At 45.1% G+C, this 18,307-nt stretch overlaps 1 protein-coding gene across 4 annotated transcripts in view; it reads right to left on the reverse strand.

The window, feature by feature from the left end:
- Positions 1-18,307, reverse strand: part of LOC144820657 (golgin subfamily B member 1-like) — a 290,085-nt gene that overhangs the window by 183,714 nt on the left and 88,064 nt on the right. For 3 of the 4 annotated variants that reach the window (XM_078677950.1, XM_078677951.1, XM_078677952.1), the window contains one exon: positions 6,113-6,186. In XM_078677950.1, the coding sequence (XP_078534076.1) occupies positions 6,113-6,186 (74 nt within the window). The other variant, XM_078677953.1, reaches the window with a different exon arrangement.

Below are 18,307 nucleotides of genomic sequence, written 5' to 3' on the forward strand. Positions count from 1 at the left end.
GCGTCTGTTCCAACTTCAGAAAGCACACGGTAGTAGTTACTTGTGGTTTCTTTTCTGGATCTGTATCAGAAGAACTACGCAAGGTCATTTTTACTGAGGAGCACAGCTACCACCTGTATAACGCTGAAGTCAGGGGAGAGGGAAAAATTACTTCTCCAGCCCGTTACGAGCAAAAACAAAATAGAGGAAATCAAGCATATTTATTTTTGTAAGTCTGCACTTCTAGCATGATCCCATTATTTCAATCTATAAGACAGGCCTTCTAAGTCACTCCATCGCACAATGAACAGGTGATAATTTAAAAACCCAAACAACCATCACAGGTCAAATATTCAACTCAATGAATGCGTATTAGATGTGGAACAATAAATGCTAGAAAATCAGTATACAAGTAAATATGAATGCTCTTCAGATTGTCCTCCCCCTTCACTGTGCTTTAAGTAATAGTCAGAGTCCACTTAGTTATATGTTAAACTCTCTGCTGCCCTTGTGTCTTGGCCCTTGCTAAAGAAATACTCCAAATAAATTCTATAAAAAAGCACTATAAAGACCGACAATAATGTGACCGCTTTTGTATTTGAAACCAATAAAAATTGTTTATTAAAAAACGCAACAAACTTCTCCAAAACTGCAATACTCGCACGTGGATCACAGCAAAACTACATTGCATATTCTCGTGGCCCCAGGAAATGGGGAAGCAACCTATCACTGTGAACAAAGTGAAAACGCTTGAAGTAATAATGGTATTATATCTCTCTCTTCAATACCAAATCAATAAAATGACTAGGGACACTACGAGAATCCTTTTATGCATTTAGCCCTACCTGGGGCTCTCAGATAAGGTACAGGAATTTCTGGCTCTGGTGATATCAAGAGTGGACTAGGCGAACTGTTTCTAAATCAATCTGATTAAACAAATAAATCAATTGCAAACTACAAATAGTACAGAACAATGTAGATAGAAAAGCTCTCAAAACACAACATTACTTGGGAGTGGCTAGAAGGCTATCATTCAAATGTCTCTACATTGCACATTGAGCAATCCATGGGCTGGAAGTAGTGTCTTACTACTGAAATGCAAACTATACAATTAAAGGAGAAACCTCAGATATAGAAAGGCTGCAATACTGTTAATTCCTGCTTTCCATAAAAAAATCACAAGGAGGTAGCCGTTTTTTAGTCCAGATGTGCAAATTATGGAATTAACTGTTAAAAAAAATAAAACCAATCCACAATTCATGAGAGCCATGAAATCTAGACGGCATGATTCTGCCTCAGGTAACTCTAATCATCGAAACAAAAGGTTCCTGAAGGAGTCAATTTATATATACTTTGAGTTAAGTTGGTGTCAAAAGCCAACCTATAATGAATTAAAAAAATACACATATAGAGCCTACCACAAAAAAGGTTATGTTTATATATGTATAAATATAATCATTCAACAATGAATATCGATACTTATAAAGAATATATACAATCCTTGTTCAAACAGGGTCCAAGATGTAAAATTTTTTTTTAAAAAAAAGCACCGCTGACCCACAAAATAAAACTACGAAAAAAATCACAAAATCCAACTTGTAGTATATTTGCTAGTGATTAATGGGGGTCGGAATAGCCACTGTCCTAACACATCATAGACTTTCTGGACACAGTCCATTCAAGCTGGTAATTAAGTTGAAAATGATCAAAGTTAAAATATAGGCATCAGGGACGATGTACTGTCAACGTTTCAGTCTCAATTGGCTAAAGAGTCACAACCATGTGATAGTGATCCACTCCAATTCGATTATTGCACGCTTTTATAGCATCTTGGTGCCAGACTAATCAGGATTCTTTTATTTTGGAAGATCATGCCAGTCAGATTCAATGTGACCCTGTCTATAAGTAAATGGGAACATCGCTATGGTGTAGCTTTATTTTTGTTCTATTAAGGGAGTACTTCGAAACATATATCACAGTGGTCAATGTGGTTCACATATTTATATTGTAAAGGATCCTACAACATGAAATGAGTTGGATAAAATGATTATGAAGTCTTTCTGCAATAATACAGTGTTATTTCTTTCACCACAACAGTGATAAACCCAACTAATATTTGTGAGATTGTATTAAGCAGAAAGGGTCAGGTTCCCAAAGATTTTGGACAAGCTGCAAACTGCAGATGTTGCAAACTTAAATGCAAAAAAGCTATTCGCGAATCCACAGAATAATGTACCAAATCAGAATTAGTTAAATCGTTAAAGAACAGAGGGCACCTATGATGGCAGACAGTTTCCAACTTTAGAAACACACAAACATGTATTCCTATGAAGGGAAGGGGTTTTTCCAGAGTGAAAGTGAATATGTTACTTACTTTCATGCATCTTTTTTTAACTTGTAGGGCTGTAGATTCATATACAACATGCTCTGCATACTCCTGCCACCTAGCGTTGGGGTTGGACATTAGCAACTTGTTTGCCTTTGAAGAAGTCTTTCAAGTTACTAGGTATAGTGACCCCTCCCTTTGTTGGAAATGCACATGGACACCGGTTCCAATGTTAGATTATTTTTTGCAAACCGCAGGTAAGCATAGAGATAGAGCAGGAGGTAAGATAGATTGGTGCCCATGTAAGAAGTTATATACAGATAGTTTAATATTTACATCCAAACAAGTGTACATCTGCAACAAACAGTGACTGCCATGGAGGCAGTTGGGAGCATGTGAATCTACAGCATTACACACTATGAAAAGGTGTTTACAGGGTAACATTTCCTTTGTAGCATGTGTGGCTATAGATACAAATGCTCTGAATAGACTGTATAGCAGTGCTCCCTTAAGCAGTGGATTAAAACAAAGTTCTTAAAAAATGTGCTCAGCTCCACCTTGTTTTAGTGCTAAGACAACAACACAGTAATATTTGGTATAAGCATGGGGAATGGACCACGCAGCTGTCTAACAAATATAAGTTATAAGGATATTAAAGGAAGGTCATAGCTGCCACTTTCTTACACATGGTTGCGGCCTAGGCTGGACAAGCAAAGTTCTTTTGGCCTTAATGTAGCAGGTTTGGAAGCATTTGACCATCCACCTGGCTATGCCGCCTTTGACAAAGAATGGATTTTGAAGGTTTTGCAAAAGAATCTTGCAGAAAGGTGTGTCCTGTCAATGAGGTACATGAGGGCATATTTGACATCAACAGTGTCAAGGGCCCTTTCTGCTACAAAGCCTTATTTGAGGAAAAAAAACTCAAAGCTGTAAGGTTCAATGGAGGTGAAAATGGGATGCCACCCTTAGAAGAAACTTGGGATTGGTTCAGGACAACTCTATCATTGTAGACGTGGAAGAAAGGCTCACCTAAAATGAGAGCCTGCTGCTCGATAACAAGCCTCAGGGAAGTAATAGCAACAAGGAAGGCTACCTCATCCTCGGACCCACACCCTCAGCCTGGGACGACTCCTGGTGGCCGACCATACTAGGAACAGCACCTACCCCCACCGACCACCCTCGCAACCTGGGAAACATCCTCGACTCCTCCCTCACCATGGCGTAGCAGGTCAACGCCGTCTCCTCCGCCTGCTAAAACACCCTCCAAATGCCCCGCAGGATCTACAAGTGGATCCCCACTGAAACAGGAAGGACTGTGACCCAGGCCCTCGTCAGCAGCAGGCTAGACTACGGCAACCCACTCTATGCAGGCATCCCGCCAAACACCTACAACGACTACAACGTGTTCAAAAAGCCTCTGCCCGACTGATCCTCAACATCCCTCGCCGCAACCACAACACCCCCCACCAGAGAGATCTTCACTGGCTCCCCATCGAAAAGAGGATCACTTTCAAGCTCCTCACCCACGCACACAAGGCCCTCCACAACACCGGACCAGCCTACCTCAACGAGAGACTCAGCTTCTACACACCCACCCGCCAGCTCCACTCCGCCAACCTCGCCCTCGCCGCAGTCGCCCGTATCCACCGCATGACCTCCGGCGGCAGATCTTTCTCCTTCCTCGCCGCCAAGACTTGGAACTCCCTCCCCACACACCTACGGTGGACCCAAGACCTCCTCACCTTCAGAAGCCTCCTCAAGATCTGGCTCTTCGAGCAGTAGCAGCCCCCCCTCAGCGCCTTGAGACCCTCACGGGTAAGTAGCGCGCTTTATAAGTGCACTGATTGATTGATTCAAATAAAGGAACTGTAATGTCATCATCTATTGTGGGGGAATTTATTCCCATCATCTCCTGGGTCAACAAAAACTAGTTGACTTTGGTCAGAGTCTGATCCAAAAATGTCCCAGAGCGCTATATGCCGGCTCCTAGGTAAAGGTGGTGTTTTATCGGAATCAGAATGAACTGGGAGTAGGCAAGTCGTAACAGTTACAGGATGTGACCTCTGTCTAGGTCGAGATGGATGCGGTTCAGAGTTTGAGAGGACAATAGGATCAGTGTCCTCCTGCGGCACCTGCAGTGTACGGGGCTGGAGTCGACTTGGCAGAAACCAGCATGGATTGTGGTGCTGAGCATGGAGTTAGCTTCGAAATTACAGCTGAATCCGGAATGGGTTCAGGAATAATAGACTGCACCAAGGATAGATTCGAGGATGGTAACCTATCTGGAGGCTTCCACAGATCCGTGCGCAAAAGCACACCAGAGGGAGCTGGCAAGATGTCAAAGATTTGCATTCCTAGAAAGCCTACATTTGTTGCGACGTCGCTGACGGCCCCAGAAATTCAGGGTGATTCGGGATCAACGGTGGAATTGGCTCTTCGGCCGGGTACTGACCGCAGGACCGAGGGGCCCCTTGATGGCCTCAGAAGCAGATTCACAAGACTGGGACAAGCCCTGCTTGGCCTACTTATGCTTCTTCTTGGACCCCACTCACCCGAAAACTTGAAGCTCAACGAAGACTTGTCGCTTGAGAGGCTCCGAGAGAACAAACAAGTCCGTGCTCTTGACTTCCAACAGGAGAAAGGCTTCCTGGAGCATATGGCATGCACAGTTTGGCTTCATGATTGCAGATCACCTTTGGTTGCATAAGGTCATACAGCTTTGAGTCTTGACCTGAACCCAAATAACAGAGACACACTTTGTGGGGATTGGTTATAAACGTCTGCTTGGAACAGCCCCTTCAAGGTTTAAACCCTGTAGTTTTATAAAGGGGACATTTTGCCTTCCACACTGGAAAATAATTTTGCAAGGAAAAGTTAAGAGCAAGCTCCGGATACTCATACCCGGGTGTGGAAAGAAAGGACCCGATGTCAGCGCATTTGGATGGCTCTTACACGAAGCCCCAACCAACATTTTTGAGGCAGAACGACGGAAACCGGGAGCTGTCCACCACCATATACCAGCAGAAGTGGCTATGCTGAAAACAATTCTGGATCCAGTCTGGCAATGAGGACATTCTAAAGGTAGGAAATCTGCAGTTAGAAGTTTCCATTAGAAGTGCACATTTCTGCATGGTTTACTTGTTCAGAATTTCTGAAATGAGTACATTTTCGGAATCAACAAATTATGATAATATACTCCATAGGTTTATTGGAGTAACCCTATAGGAGAATATTTGCAACCATTCTGAGTAATGCCCAAAAAGGCCTAGAGCCTCCTCTAATACATCACATGCTCAATGTTGTGCACCTTTCCACAGTAAGAGCAGTAATAGAAGTGGGCCTCAGTCAGACTCAAAGACTTGTTATCAGTGTCAAAAGAAACACAAATGTTTGATGAATTTCAACTATGTATTTTCGATAATGATAACAAAAAGCCCAGGTCATATTTTTGTCCTCAGTCCTAGAGATTCTGGATTAAAACGCTTGTCAGAAACATGGGGCAATTATTTATAGTTTCTATACCCGACTAAACAGAGACATATCTCAAAGTGACTGAAATCTTCCTTCTTACTCTTGCAAGTTATAGATGCCTAGCAAACATTTAAAAGGCTGTGCTTTGCCTGAAAGAGCTAATTTAGAAAAATAAAGCCTTACTTGATTCAGCTCAAATATACCCAAAAGAATATTTCCTATTACAGAAGTACAGCACAGGAATCCTTGTAGTTCCACCGAAAACAACTATGAGATATCTCATTCCAGTCTTATATAGTAATTACCTTTATCATATGTTCAGTATATAGTAATTACCTTTATCATATGTTCAGTAGTCATCACAGGTAGGGAAGACACCTCGTTATTGCTGATGGATGAAGACAGTGTCTCTGGAAAAGAAAAAGAAGATAAGGTAATCAGCCCTGCATGACAGAAGAATGCAGATAAACACACCAAATGAAAACGAGAAGCAATGCATGATCCCACATATACTTGCTGATGGCACTATATAGATAATGAACACGTTACTTATCTTCAGTAATGCCTTCTCTGGTAGAGACTCTATTTATAACAGTCTGAAGGTGGTGTACTGGGGTGCACAGCAATGTTCGTGGCTTTATTTACTCAGGTTTGTAGGTGCCACATAAGTGACGTCAGGTGTCCCTCGGCGTTAAATAATCATAGGCGTGATGTGAGATCAGTGGGTCACTGATCCCATCCTTATGTGCACACTTTTAAGTTTTCCTATATTTAGCCACAGAGTCTTTACCTTAGAATATTCCCCAAGGGTTAGCCTGAATTCGGAAGTATTTAGGCAGTACCCCAGCCCGGCAGTAAGTGGTGTCATTCGTGGTGGCATGCAGTCATCAGTTACTTTTGTGTTTTTTTACGACTGGAGTGTGCAGCCATGATAAAGACTGACAACTGCTGTGAAATTCTAAGACCGTTAGAAGGCTGACCCTTAAACTGTAATCAGCTCGAAGAGCAGGGAGGATGGGAGGGCTGGTAAGGAATCTGCGGCTAGATACAGTCTCTACCAGATAAGCTGTTACCAAAGGTAGGTAACTTGTTCACTTGATAGAGACTTCTAGCAGCAGATTCCTTACCTTTGAATAGATAGCCAAGTCATGCCTGCACAGAGGAGGGTGGGCAAATCAGATTTAAACCATAAAGTCCTGCAGGACCGAACAGGCAAAGTGACCATCACGATGGACTTGACTGTCCAGGCAGTTGTGCTTACTAAACATCTGCATAGAGGATCACCTAGCTGCCTGACAGATGACCAGGACAGGGACTCTGCAGCCAATGCAGTGGTTGCAGTTTTGGCCCTGGTGGAATAAACATGCAAGCCCTCCGGGAGTGGAATCTTGGTCAGTGCATAGCAGATCTTGATGCACAGTACTATCCATCTTGAGATGACCCATTTCTGCACAGCCTTCCCTCTTGGCTCCTATGTATCCTACGAAGAGTTGACTGTGCACCCAGAACTCTTTTATGCGATCAAGGTTGAACAACACTCTTCGATGTAACGGGCACTAGAAAAGCACCCTTGATGGTCAACAACCGAAGAGGGCAATTTTTCAGAAGCTCAAAGGGTGCACACATTAAAAAAGTCTGAACAAGGTTTAAGTCCCACTGGGGCATGATGAATGGCCTGAGAAGAAACATATGTTGCAAACTTAACCACAACTGGTGACTTGAACAAAGAAGGTTGATCCAGCAACCGCAAAAATGCTGAAATGGCCAATAAATAACCTTTAGCCATGCCCAGAGTAGAGCCCTGCTGGGCTAAGGGTAGAACAAAGAGAAGAACCTGAGAAAGGGGAGCAGAAAGCGGATTGATGTTCCTAGATGCACACCATGCCACAAATATATCCCAGTGGCAGGAGTATACCGACTTGGTGGAGGGACGTCTGGCTGCCAGAGTAACATTGCAGACTTCACGAGGAGGGTCTAAAAGATGTCAACTGTCGCACTCAATTCCCACAGATAAAAGGTGAAGGGTGCTCATGCTCAACAACTTGGGTTAACAGACTCTCTGTGCCCAATCCGAAGCCACAAGAAAAACGTGTGCACAGTCATTTCAAATCTTCTTGAGAACTCTGGGCAGGAGGGGTTTTGGCAGCAAGACACAAAGGAGGCCAGACCTACACTCAAAACGAATAGCGTCTCCGAGCAATAGCCGTCTTGGAAACACCAGGGTGCGGACTTGTGGACATTTCGCATTTTTGGTGGTGGCAAAGAGATCTAACCATGGCTCTCCCCACTCTTGAACAAGACCTTGCACCACCTCAGATGGAAAAGCTACTAGTGATCCACTATAAAAAACAACAAGGGCACCCAATCGAGTCAGCACAGGACCTCGTGGAACTTATTAATGAGAACAACAGTGGTACCATGCATAGAGGAATTTCAAGCGCAGAATAAATATAGACACATTGGAAACTATATTATGTACTGACTTGCCCAGCCGGACAGAGGTCCAATTTTTACTTTAAACAACAAATGTTTGGAGAAGATACCTTCAACAGTTTCTTAGAGAGGGGCACAAGCCTATACCCAAACATGTACAAATTGTCATAGTGAGCAGAGTAGGCAGAAAGTAGAACAACATTTTTAGGCAAGAGCTGTTGTTTTCTGTAGATATTACAATAACAGAATTTCCATTAACACCATTACTAGTCTCATAGTAATTAGTACATATCACAGTATATGGTGTTTTAAATGTCGACGGCGTTTCGATCCCATTTAAAGAGTCACAGGGACCATCATCAGGACTGAATAATGCCTAATTATTACAAGCCATGATAGCCATGAGGGACAGCCTGAGCACAGTTGGTGCCGGCCGGTTACAGAGTGAACTGCAGCGCAATGAAGTTGCGATCAGTGACGGAACTGCTGATGTCGCGTTCCGTTACGTGAGGGGCAATGATTCAGAAGTCGGACGAAGAACAGTCTCCCCGTTTTTTGCTACGACGCGCCAGCAGTGTGCTTGGTCGTGTCAGGAAGGAGCCTCAACAATGGACTGCGGTAACTTCCCAGGCCGGTGTCCGGCTGGGCAAGTCAGTACATAATATAGTTTCCAATGTGTCTTAATTTATTCTGCGCTTGAAATTACTCTATGCATGGGACCACTGTTGTTCTCATTAACTAGTGATCCACTAGGCATTGTTGGATGAGTTTGTCTGCCCTGGCATTCAGAGAGCCCGCCAGATGTTGAATCACCACAGGAATGACATGGCGTTCCAGCCATGTCCAAAGACCCCAGCCCGCCCTGTTTGTTTCAGTATCACATGGCAGTGGTGTTGTCTGTGAACACGTGCACCAGCCTTGCCTTGATTAAAGGGTAGAAAGGCTTTCAATGCCAAGCGGATCACCTGAAGCTCTAACAGGTTGATGTGAAGACCGGACTCCACCAGAAACCAGAGTCCTCTGATTCCTATCTCTCCCAAAAGTGCCTTATCTGTCACTTCAGTTAACTCAGGCTGGGGAGGGAGTATACCACTGACCCAATCATGGCTCGTCAGCCACCTCTGTAGGTCTTTCGCAGTACCCTCTGAGATCTGGACCATTTTGGAGAGATTCTAGATGCTGTGCCCACTGGGACTTCAGGTCTCACTGCAGAGCCTACATATGCCATGGGGCATGTGTTATAAGCAGAATGCGGGAGGCCATGAGGCCCAACAACCTCAGGCTCAGTCTCACCGAAATCCAGAATAGAGGCTGAAACATAGTATCATAGCCTGAATATCCTGGACAAGCTGCTCGGGAGGAAAGGCCCGACACTGTACTATGTTCAGAAGAGCTGCAATGAAAGGGAGCATATGAGAGGGAGTCAAGTGTGACTTTGGCACGTTGATAGTGAACCCCAGAGAGTGCAGAAGGTTCACCGTAGCCAGGAGGTGGGAGACGACTGACTGTGGCGAGCCTGTTTTCAACAGCCAATAGTCCAGGTAGGGGAAGATAGGATTCCCTGACCTCCGCAGATGAGCTGCATCCACTCCCATGACCTTGGTGAACACCTGAGTGGTGCTGTCACTGCCAAAGGGGGGCACGGCAAACAAAGTGCTCTACGCCCACCGTGAACCGCAGGTAAAGTCTGTGGTTGGTTAGGCAGGACGGGGATGTGGAAATATGCAACCTTGAATGTTTAACACTGCCATCCAGACTCCCTGGTGCAGGGCAGAAAGAAGTTGAGCGAGCATTTTGAATTTCCCCTTTTTCACAAAGATATTCAGATGGTCCAGAATAGGACGAAGGCCTGCGCACTTTTTGGGCACCAGAAAGTAGCAGGAATAGCAACCACAACCTACTTCTGATGCTTGCACCCTCTCAATGGCCCCTCTGGCTAAGAGTCAGCTCTTCCTGACGGAGCCAGGAGAGGTGGTCCTTCGTTAGCATGTGGGTGGCATGGGTGGAGGGGTGGGGAGGGGTTGTCACAAAGGGGATTGAGTAGACCCTTTAGCCAATCTATAATGCCCTCCTGTCTGATGTTATTGGCCTCCAGAGGTGCAAGTGATGGCATAGTGCCCATAATGGTCACAAGGCAAATGAAAGGGGTTTGGGGGCTGCAGGGGGAGGTGAGGTGGACTGACTACTTGGCTACCTGTCTCACGTGATCTTTGAGACCTGTGTCCTCAGCCCCAAAAAAAACGAGAAGCATGTTGGCCCTGGTGAGTGGGAGGGTAGTGAGGTGGTTGGAAACTCCTTTGTGGCCACACCATGTGTGTCAGCAATGGAGCGGGAGCCGAGAAATGTCACAGTTTCGCTGGCAGCTCTGTTCTGGATCCAACACCAGATCCACTGAGCCGGACTAGTGCCAAAGGTGAACCCTCTGGCGAGGATCCAGTGGGGTCCCTCATGATCCTGTACAGCCCTATGGTCACCAGATCCACTGAGCCTGACTAGTGGTGAAGGCGAACCCTCTGGCGAGGATCCCGTGGGGCCTCTCATGATCCTGTACAGCCCTATGGTGCTTCAGAGGGGATAGGTTTGCCCAAATATGAGATGCATGGCCTCATAATATTCTTTAAGCTGGGCGAGGGTGGCTCAGGCTCTGGTAAAGTCAGGGAAGCACGGAACAGATCCTGATTCAGGTTCAGCCGAAGCATGCGGCCTGGAATGCAGACACTCCTGCTGCGACTTGTCGGAAAACTCCGACGGCACGGCAAAGACCTCTTCAACTTCTAAAATTTTGCTTGCGGTGAGACTTACCCGATGATTTTGAACGAGACGGCAATCGCCGGGCCAGCTCCACAAATGGTTGCAGGACCTTCCGCAAATCCAGAATCTTGAGCAAGCGCCAAGGGGCTTGAGGGAACACTCCCTTAGCACCTTTGGGTGCAAGGTACATCAGTTCTCGCAGGTCTTGGGGGGTTGTCCCTCTCTAAGCACACCAGACAAACCAAGTGTGGGTCTGTCACAGACATCTGCCTGTGACTGGTACCACATGGTTTCTTTGGGGACATCCTGTCACACTAGAAGAGACAATCTCCTGTAAAAGGGTTTGGCAAAAAGTCAAGGAAAAAACAGCTAAAAAACAAGTTCTGATAACTCTTCCCGGATCAGCTTTATTTTGTGCGGAAAGGAAAGAAATGAAGTCAGCGAGCAGAGTTGGAAGATGACGCAGAGCTGAATGACGCCACCTACCGGTGAGCAGGGGTATTACTCGATAACTTCTCCATCAAATCTGATGCCTGGAGAATAGTCTATGGTAAGGGATCTGCAGCTAGAAGTCTCTATCAGATAGTTCTAGTGCAGAAACAGATCTCCTCCATGATCGTTTTTCTCTGTAACTATCCACCAGGCACCCAAAATAATCATCCAGCTGAAATCATCTCCATAAGTCCCAATCTTTGTACAAAAACTCCAAACATGCGCTTAACTCCCTTCCAAACTACTACAAAAAACCCAGATAATGAACTCTGACTCAACTGACCACCATCAAATTGTCATAAAAAGCTACATCCAGAATTAAATGTCCAGAAGGAACTCTTTAAGAATACACTTTCCAGATACAATTGATATAACTATCCGCCCAGCCCACCCATGCTCCACAATAACCTCAACTCTTAAACACCCTGTTTGAATCAAATTTGCAGTATTCAGTCTGCCTAGCATGTATCTTTTTATTTATTTATAGAGTATTGAGATTAGTAGGGCTTCACGTGTGGTGCACTGTGATTCCAACACTGCTGATGAACCCCTCTAAATTGTACATACTTAAATCTCTATCCAGAATAGTCACTTAGTCTGCATGACCCACAACATTCCAGAGAGGTCATCTCCACTGATTCTGACCTCTAACCCACCAGCATTTAACACAATAAAAACAACGTCAAAAAGCTCAGACAGCAGCCTGCAGCCCTCTTTTATATGCTTCAACGACCCCCAGGATCAAAAGTGTCCCAGAAAGCCAGCATATATGCTCACATATTAAGTCAGGCTTTCCTGAGTTCAGGCATTCTAACATACCCAACATCTGCTGAATAAAGATACTAAATCCCATCCCTCCTGTTTCATACACTGTAACATATAAAAGTCTCAAGCGACCTCAAATGAGAAGACAGTGAGTGATTAGCAACTTGGCACATGCTAACCCTTTCATTACACTTGTCTATCAACTAATACTTTTTCATTTAGCCAAGTAAAACTTGTGCCTCTGCACCCTACTCATTTGTTATTTTCATAATTGATTTAATATACTTGTATATTTTGATAGGACACAATGTCATTCCTGGGTGGATTAATATCATGCTTTGACTGAACTGTCCTGATAAATCGAACTTACAGAAATAGTGTAGGCACTGGAAAAAAATGTAATAACTAAACTTGATGCTAGTACCAAGCTGGTAGGCCAACATCCACATGGCTGTTTCTATGAAATTTTCACAACTATCACTTACAGTAGCTGGATAGCCACCTCAAAAGGAATGGAAACAGCAAGGCTGGCTTCAGTTCAAAGCAAATCTGCTCTAGCTTGAAATACTATAAAATGTGGTTCTACAGGTAACCTTATTCTAATCTTTGCAACACCCATCATTTTTTATTTTGTTGTTTTTTTTTTTGCTTTTTACAGTGCATGAACACAACTGGCATGTCACAAAAGATCATCAAACCCCACCCTTCGTCTCCCCACCCATTACCCCCCTCCCACAAAATCATGTTTCTATCCTCCCCTCCTTCGGGCTTTACATTACTTCTCCAAGGACCCCAAGATACTAGGACACAGATCCAGATAAATCCACCCCCCAACCCATGCGACCGCACACCCCTCCCACCCTGGTTCACAGTCCCCCATCCAAGCCATGATATTGGCGACATTTCCCCCACACTCTATTGAACTTCTTAGGGCAGCCCCTTGCCTTGTATGTGACCCTCTCTGCCGCCATGATAGATCCATGCCCCTCCTTCACTCATCTTGCCTTGGCGGGGTAGAGGCTCCCCATGCCTTCGCCACATCCCTCTTAGCTACCACCAAGGCCAGAACCACAAAGATCAGGAGTGGGAGGCTCAAGTCGACATCATTTGTTATGCCCGGCAGGACCAATTTGGGATCTAGCGGTAGGGTGACCTCCAGGACCGCCCCCATCTCCCTCAAGACCTCCGTCCAATAGTTCTGTATGTCAGGGCACTGCCAAGTAATGTGGTAGAAATCCCCCCTCTCCTGACCACACCTGAGGCACCGTGTGTCACTAGCCCTCCCCATACGGTGTAAGCATACCCTATCATAATAGACCCTGTGCAAAATTTTATACTGGATAATTCGTAGGCGGGACTTGATGGCAACTTACCTCGGGTGCATCAGGGCTGTGTCCCAATCCACCGTATCCATCTCCCCTACATCCTGCTCCTATATTTCTCTCAGTTTTACTAGCCCATCCGGTGTGTTATTGATCAATGTTTTATAAGTCAGGGAGACTGCCTTGCTCGGGATAAGTTCCTGCAACAGGCGTCCCTCCAATGGGGCATACTCCGGCAGGGGCCCCACCAAAGCCTCCTCCGCCCACCATGCATGTCGCAGCTGCGCATATCTATAGTATTGTGTGTGGCGCAGCCCATATTCCGCCCGAAGGATTTTAGTTCCCCTCTCTTCACCAGGTCCCCAGTACGGAGATACCTATGTCATCCCATCTCTGGAACCCACGCAGTTTGTGTAGCTCCTGCAGCCAGGAACAGTGCCATATTGGGGTCTGTTTCGTCGGTGTGTGTGTCCAACCTATTGCCCTAGTCGCCCTCTCCCATATCCCCAGGGTGACTCTGGTGGCGGAATGCAGTCGTTCCTTCCCCTTGCCACCATAAATATAGTATAGGCAGGTGCGCCGCGCCATGGTTCTCCTCTCAAGGCAATAAGTGGGATGCATTGCCGGGGCATGCAACCATTCATTAATAGGTGAGAGATGTTCCGCCTAATAATAGGCTTCGATGTTTGGCAGGGAAATTCCACCATTATACTGGTTCCGCTGCAGAGTTCCCAGTGCCACCCTGGCCTGTTTCCCTAGCCACAACAAGGATCTCAATTCTGCGTGGATATCACGAAACACCTGGCGAGGAAGCGGAAAGTACTCATTCTGTAGGGCGTACAGAAACCTCGGTAGTGTAATCATTTTAAACATGGCTGCGCGGCCCAAGATCGTGAGGGGTAGCGCCTTCCACCTATAGCAGCATCCTCGGCGAAGTTATCCAACACCCGCTTGACGTTCCTCTTGTATGAGAGGTTTCTATCCAATGTCAGATACACCCCCAAATACATAAACCCCTCGTCCGTAGTTCGCAGCATACCTGGCAAGTAGGACCAGTCCTCTCGCCCCCGGGGGTCGTTGAGAATGGACTTATGCCAATTAATCTGATAGCCCTTGTGAGCGCCATACCGGTCCAGCGCCGTGAACAACGCCGGGACAGTGGTGACAGGGTGGGTGACATACAGGAGGACGTCGTCCGCGTACAATGATATTTTTTCTTTGTGCGGGTCCGACTGGTCGATTCTAAAGCCCCTAATATCCCCGTCCTGTCGGATCGCGCATGCCACTACTTCTATGGTTAGAGCGAAAAGCAATGGGTACAGGGTGCACCCCTGTCTGGTCTCCCTTCTTATGGGGAAATCCTCAGACATCACCCCGTTAACCCTAACTCTGGCCCTGGGATCTGAATACAACAATCGCACCCACTGCCTGAACTTCGGTCCGAAGCCGAATCTGGACAACGCTCCTTCGAGGAAGGGCCAATGTACTGCGTCAAGCGCCTTTTCGGCGTCCAGGGATAAAAACAGGTGGGGGTCCCGCCTAGCACGCACCTTCATCAACCAATTATGAGTCCGTCTAAGATTCAGTCTGGTGGCCCTATCCGGTAGGAAACCTGTCTGATCCAAATGGACCAGGTCCGGGATCACCCGCCGTAGTCTGAGAGCTAAGATTGTTGTTAGGAGTTTAACCTCCACGTTCAGCAGCGATATAGGGCGGTACGACGCACAGTCCTCCGGAGGCTTCCCTTCCTTATATATCGGGACAATTGTGGCCATGCGTAAGTCAGGCGTCAGCATACCCTGCTGTGCCACTTCCTCAAACAGTGCCTGATACTCCGCCATATCCTCCACACTTAGTGCCCCCCTGGACATAAAGATGTAGTCTAGTCTAGAGTACACCCTATGAGCCCCGAGAAGTACGAGTAGATGCTAGCGTCTGGGTGGAGCCACCTCCATACTTCCACTAATCATGCACTAGAGAGCATGTTTATCGGTACAAGAGCTTTGCACTGTTTTGAAGTTATTAGATTGATATCCTTAAAAGACATTTCTCTGACATAGCGATCAGTTGCTTTGTCTGGATACTGCTCTAGTACGCATGAAAAAGGGAGGAAATACATTTAAGACCAGCGCTCAAACGTCTGTAACAGCATCCCATTTGATTTCAGACAGCCATACCTCACTGTCCGAGAGAAAAGTAATACATCCTTTGTGTCAAATCGTATTCCCAGGACTATGGAGAATCAGATATGGATGTTGGTATTGGCAGTGAGGGATTGCAGAATAAAGCTGAAATGGAGGATAAGGAATTCCTAATTCCCATAAAAAAGAGCTAAACTGATGGGAGCAGATAAATTATATTTGCTCTAGATAGCTCCATTCTAAGAGTAAAAGGAATGCATATAATTTAAGAAACATATGGATCTGGCGCTGGATCTGTCCATCCCCAAAGGGCTGAAACTTCTAAAGCCCAAGAGCCTCTTTTGTCTAACAAGAATTATTCATGGTGTTTTTACTTTATTGCCTTTTAGTTTTCGGTTTCATATTGTATGCATGTATGTATGTATTTGGTATTTGTTAAGCGCATACATCACCCATAGGTCTTACAGCGCTAGCTTATACTCAAAAACCAGAAAGAACAGGAGCGAAAGAGCTAAAATAGCCAGGTTTTGAGGGATATACAGAATTTCTTGTGATCGGTTTCCAATCACAGATGTAAAAGCAATGTGTTTCATATTACAGGGGCAGTTCTGGAAAATTATCTACCACCGTTCCTGACTGTGCGGACCTTAGGTACAGTTAGGAATGTTTATTAGTGGAGCGTGGGGTTCTTAATGGTTGATGTTTAATCAATTTCTTAGCTAGATATCGTGGTCCTTTACGGTTGAGGGTTTTGTGTACCAGACAGCAGAGTATGAAATGTATCCGCTTTCTGATGGGGAGCCAGATGAGGGTGGGAGTAGTGGGCGAGCGGTGGAGGGGGCGGGGGGCGGGGGGGGTTAGAGCCAGCCTGGCCTCAGTGTTCTACAGGACCTGAAGCTTTGTTAGATGTTCATCATTTATGGATGCTAGTAATGCGTTTCCGTAGTCCAAGAGGCTTATGATTAGTCCCTGTACTAGGGGCATGCGAGAGGATGGATGAATCCATTTAAACACTTTTCTAAGACTACGCATTAGACCATAGCTGGTGCGAACCACATTATTAATGTTGTCCGACATGGAGAGTTTGTTGTCTATTATCACTCCAAGATTGCGGGCTGCCGTCTTGGGTGGGGGCAGGGTTCCAGAGAGGGTGGCCACCAATCGTTGGTCCATAGTTTCTGGGCATCACCAAGGAGCATGATTTCTGTTTTACTGGGGTTAATTAGAAGATGGTTGTTTGTCATACAGTCAAATATGGCCGTCATGCAATGTTTGAATCTGCGTTTAGCGTCGGTGGGAACCCCAAGGCTAATTAGTAATTGTGTGTCGTCCACGTATGACACTGTTTCAAAGCCATAGGCTTTGACTATCATGGCTAAGGGGGACACATACAATATAAAGAGTGTAGAGCTTAGGATGGATCTCTGTGGGACGCCCTTGTCAATGGACTGGCTACTGGAGGAAAAGCTGGAGGTAGCTCTTGAGCCTGTTCAATGCTGGACCCTCGACACTAAACTCCCAAAGGCGCTCCTTGTAATAAGTGATATTCTATCATACATTTCTGCAGCTGCAAAGAAGAATCTTTCTCAATACGTTTTATTAACGCTTAGTCACAGAGCGATAGTTTTTAGCATCAGAGGGAATTTTTTGCATCAGCTGAATCCAGAGTGAATTTTTTAAAGAGCTGGTGAATAATTGCCAGTGACAGCGTGACAAATTGATAATTGAATGCAAGTAAGGAGCCACTTATTCCTTAACACTTTTCAAATTAATCTGGGAAAGGGATCCTCAGGGAACCAGAGTTACTGATTTTACTGGTGTGCACCCTGAAGATGAACCCCAGAATATTAATGGGACTCAATATTGAGGACAAAATACCAAAACAAATATTGAAAGTTAAGTCTAGATTTTCTATACCTAATTTCACATATATGTACCTAAGAGATACATATATCTTCAAAATACATAGATGTGGAGTTAGGAATAGCAAATCTATACTTTCATACATGCACTTACCTTTCGATATTTTGCCCCATGATATCATGTCATCGATATTCTTGTACCAAGATATTCTGGGGTGGATTTTCATTAGTACAACCATAAGTGTTATATAAACATCAATAGAGTGAGTCTTAAAAGACTAATGGCCTGATTTAGAGTACGGTAGATGGGTTACTCTATCACAAACGTGACATATGTCCTGTCTGCTGTATTACAAGTGCCATTGGATATAAGGCACATTTAATACGGTGGAAGAAATATCCGTCACATTTGTGACAGAGTAACCTGCTGGCCAAACTCTAAATCAGGCCTTAAAACACTTGTGTGGAGGCATTTTATTATCTGGGAGGTTGAAAGGCCAGAAGGAGAGGGTATAGATGGAGTAAAATACCACCTCTAAGGACAATATTCCCCTGTTGTTTTTCATTTGTTTCTGAGAAAACTACAGAATTATTGTCACTCACAGCTTATCAATTATTATTTCTTATTATTTAAGGCTTTTATATCGCGCTCTATTACTAAAAAAATAGTATCCTGGCGCGTTGAAGGCAGAGCAGTGTGGGAGAGAACAAATGACTGGAATTACTAAAAAATGGGGATTTGTTAGACAGTGATATTGAAGAGGT

This window comes from Lissotriton helveticus, chromosome 1_1, assembly GCF_964261635.1.
Source record: "Lissotriton helveticus chromosome 1_1, aLisHel1.1, whole genome shotgun sequence".
Classification (NCBI taxonomy): domain Eukaryota; kingdom Metazoa; phylum Chordata; class Amphibia; order Caudata; family Salamandridae; genus Lissotriton; species Lissotriton helveticus.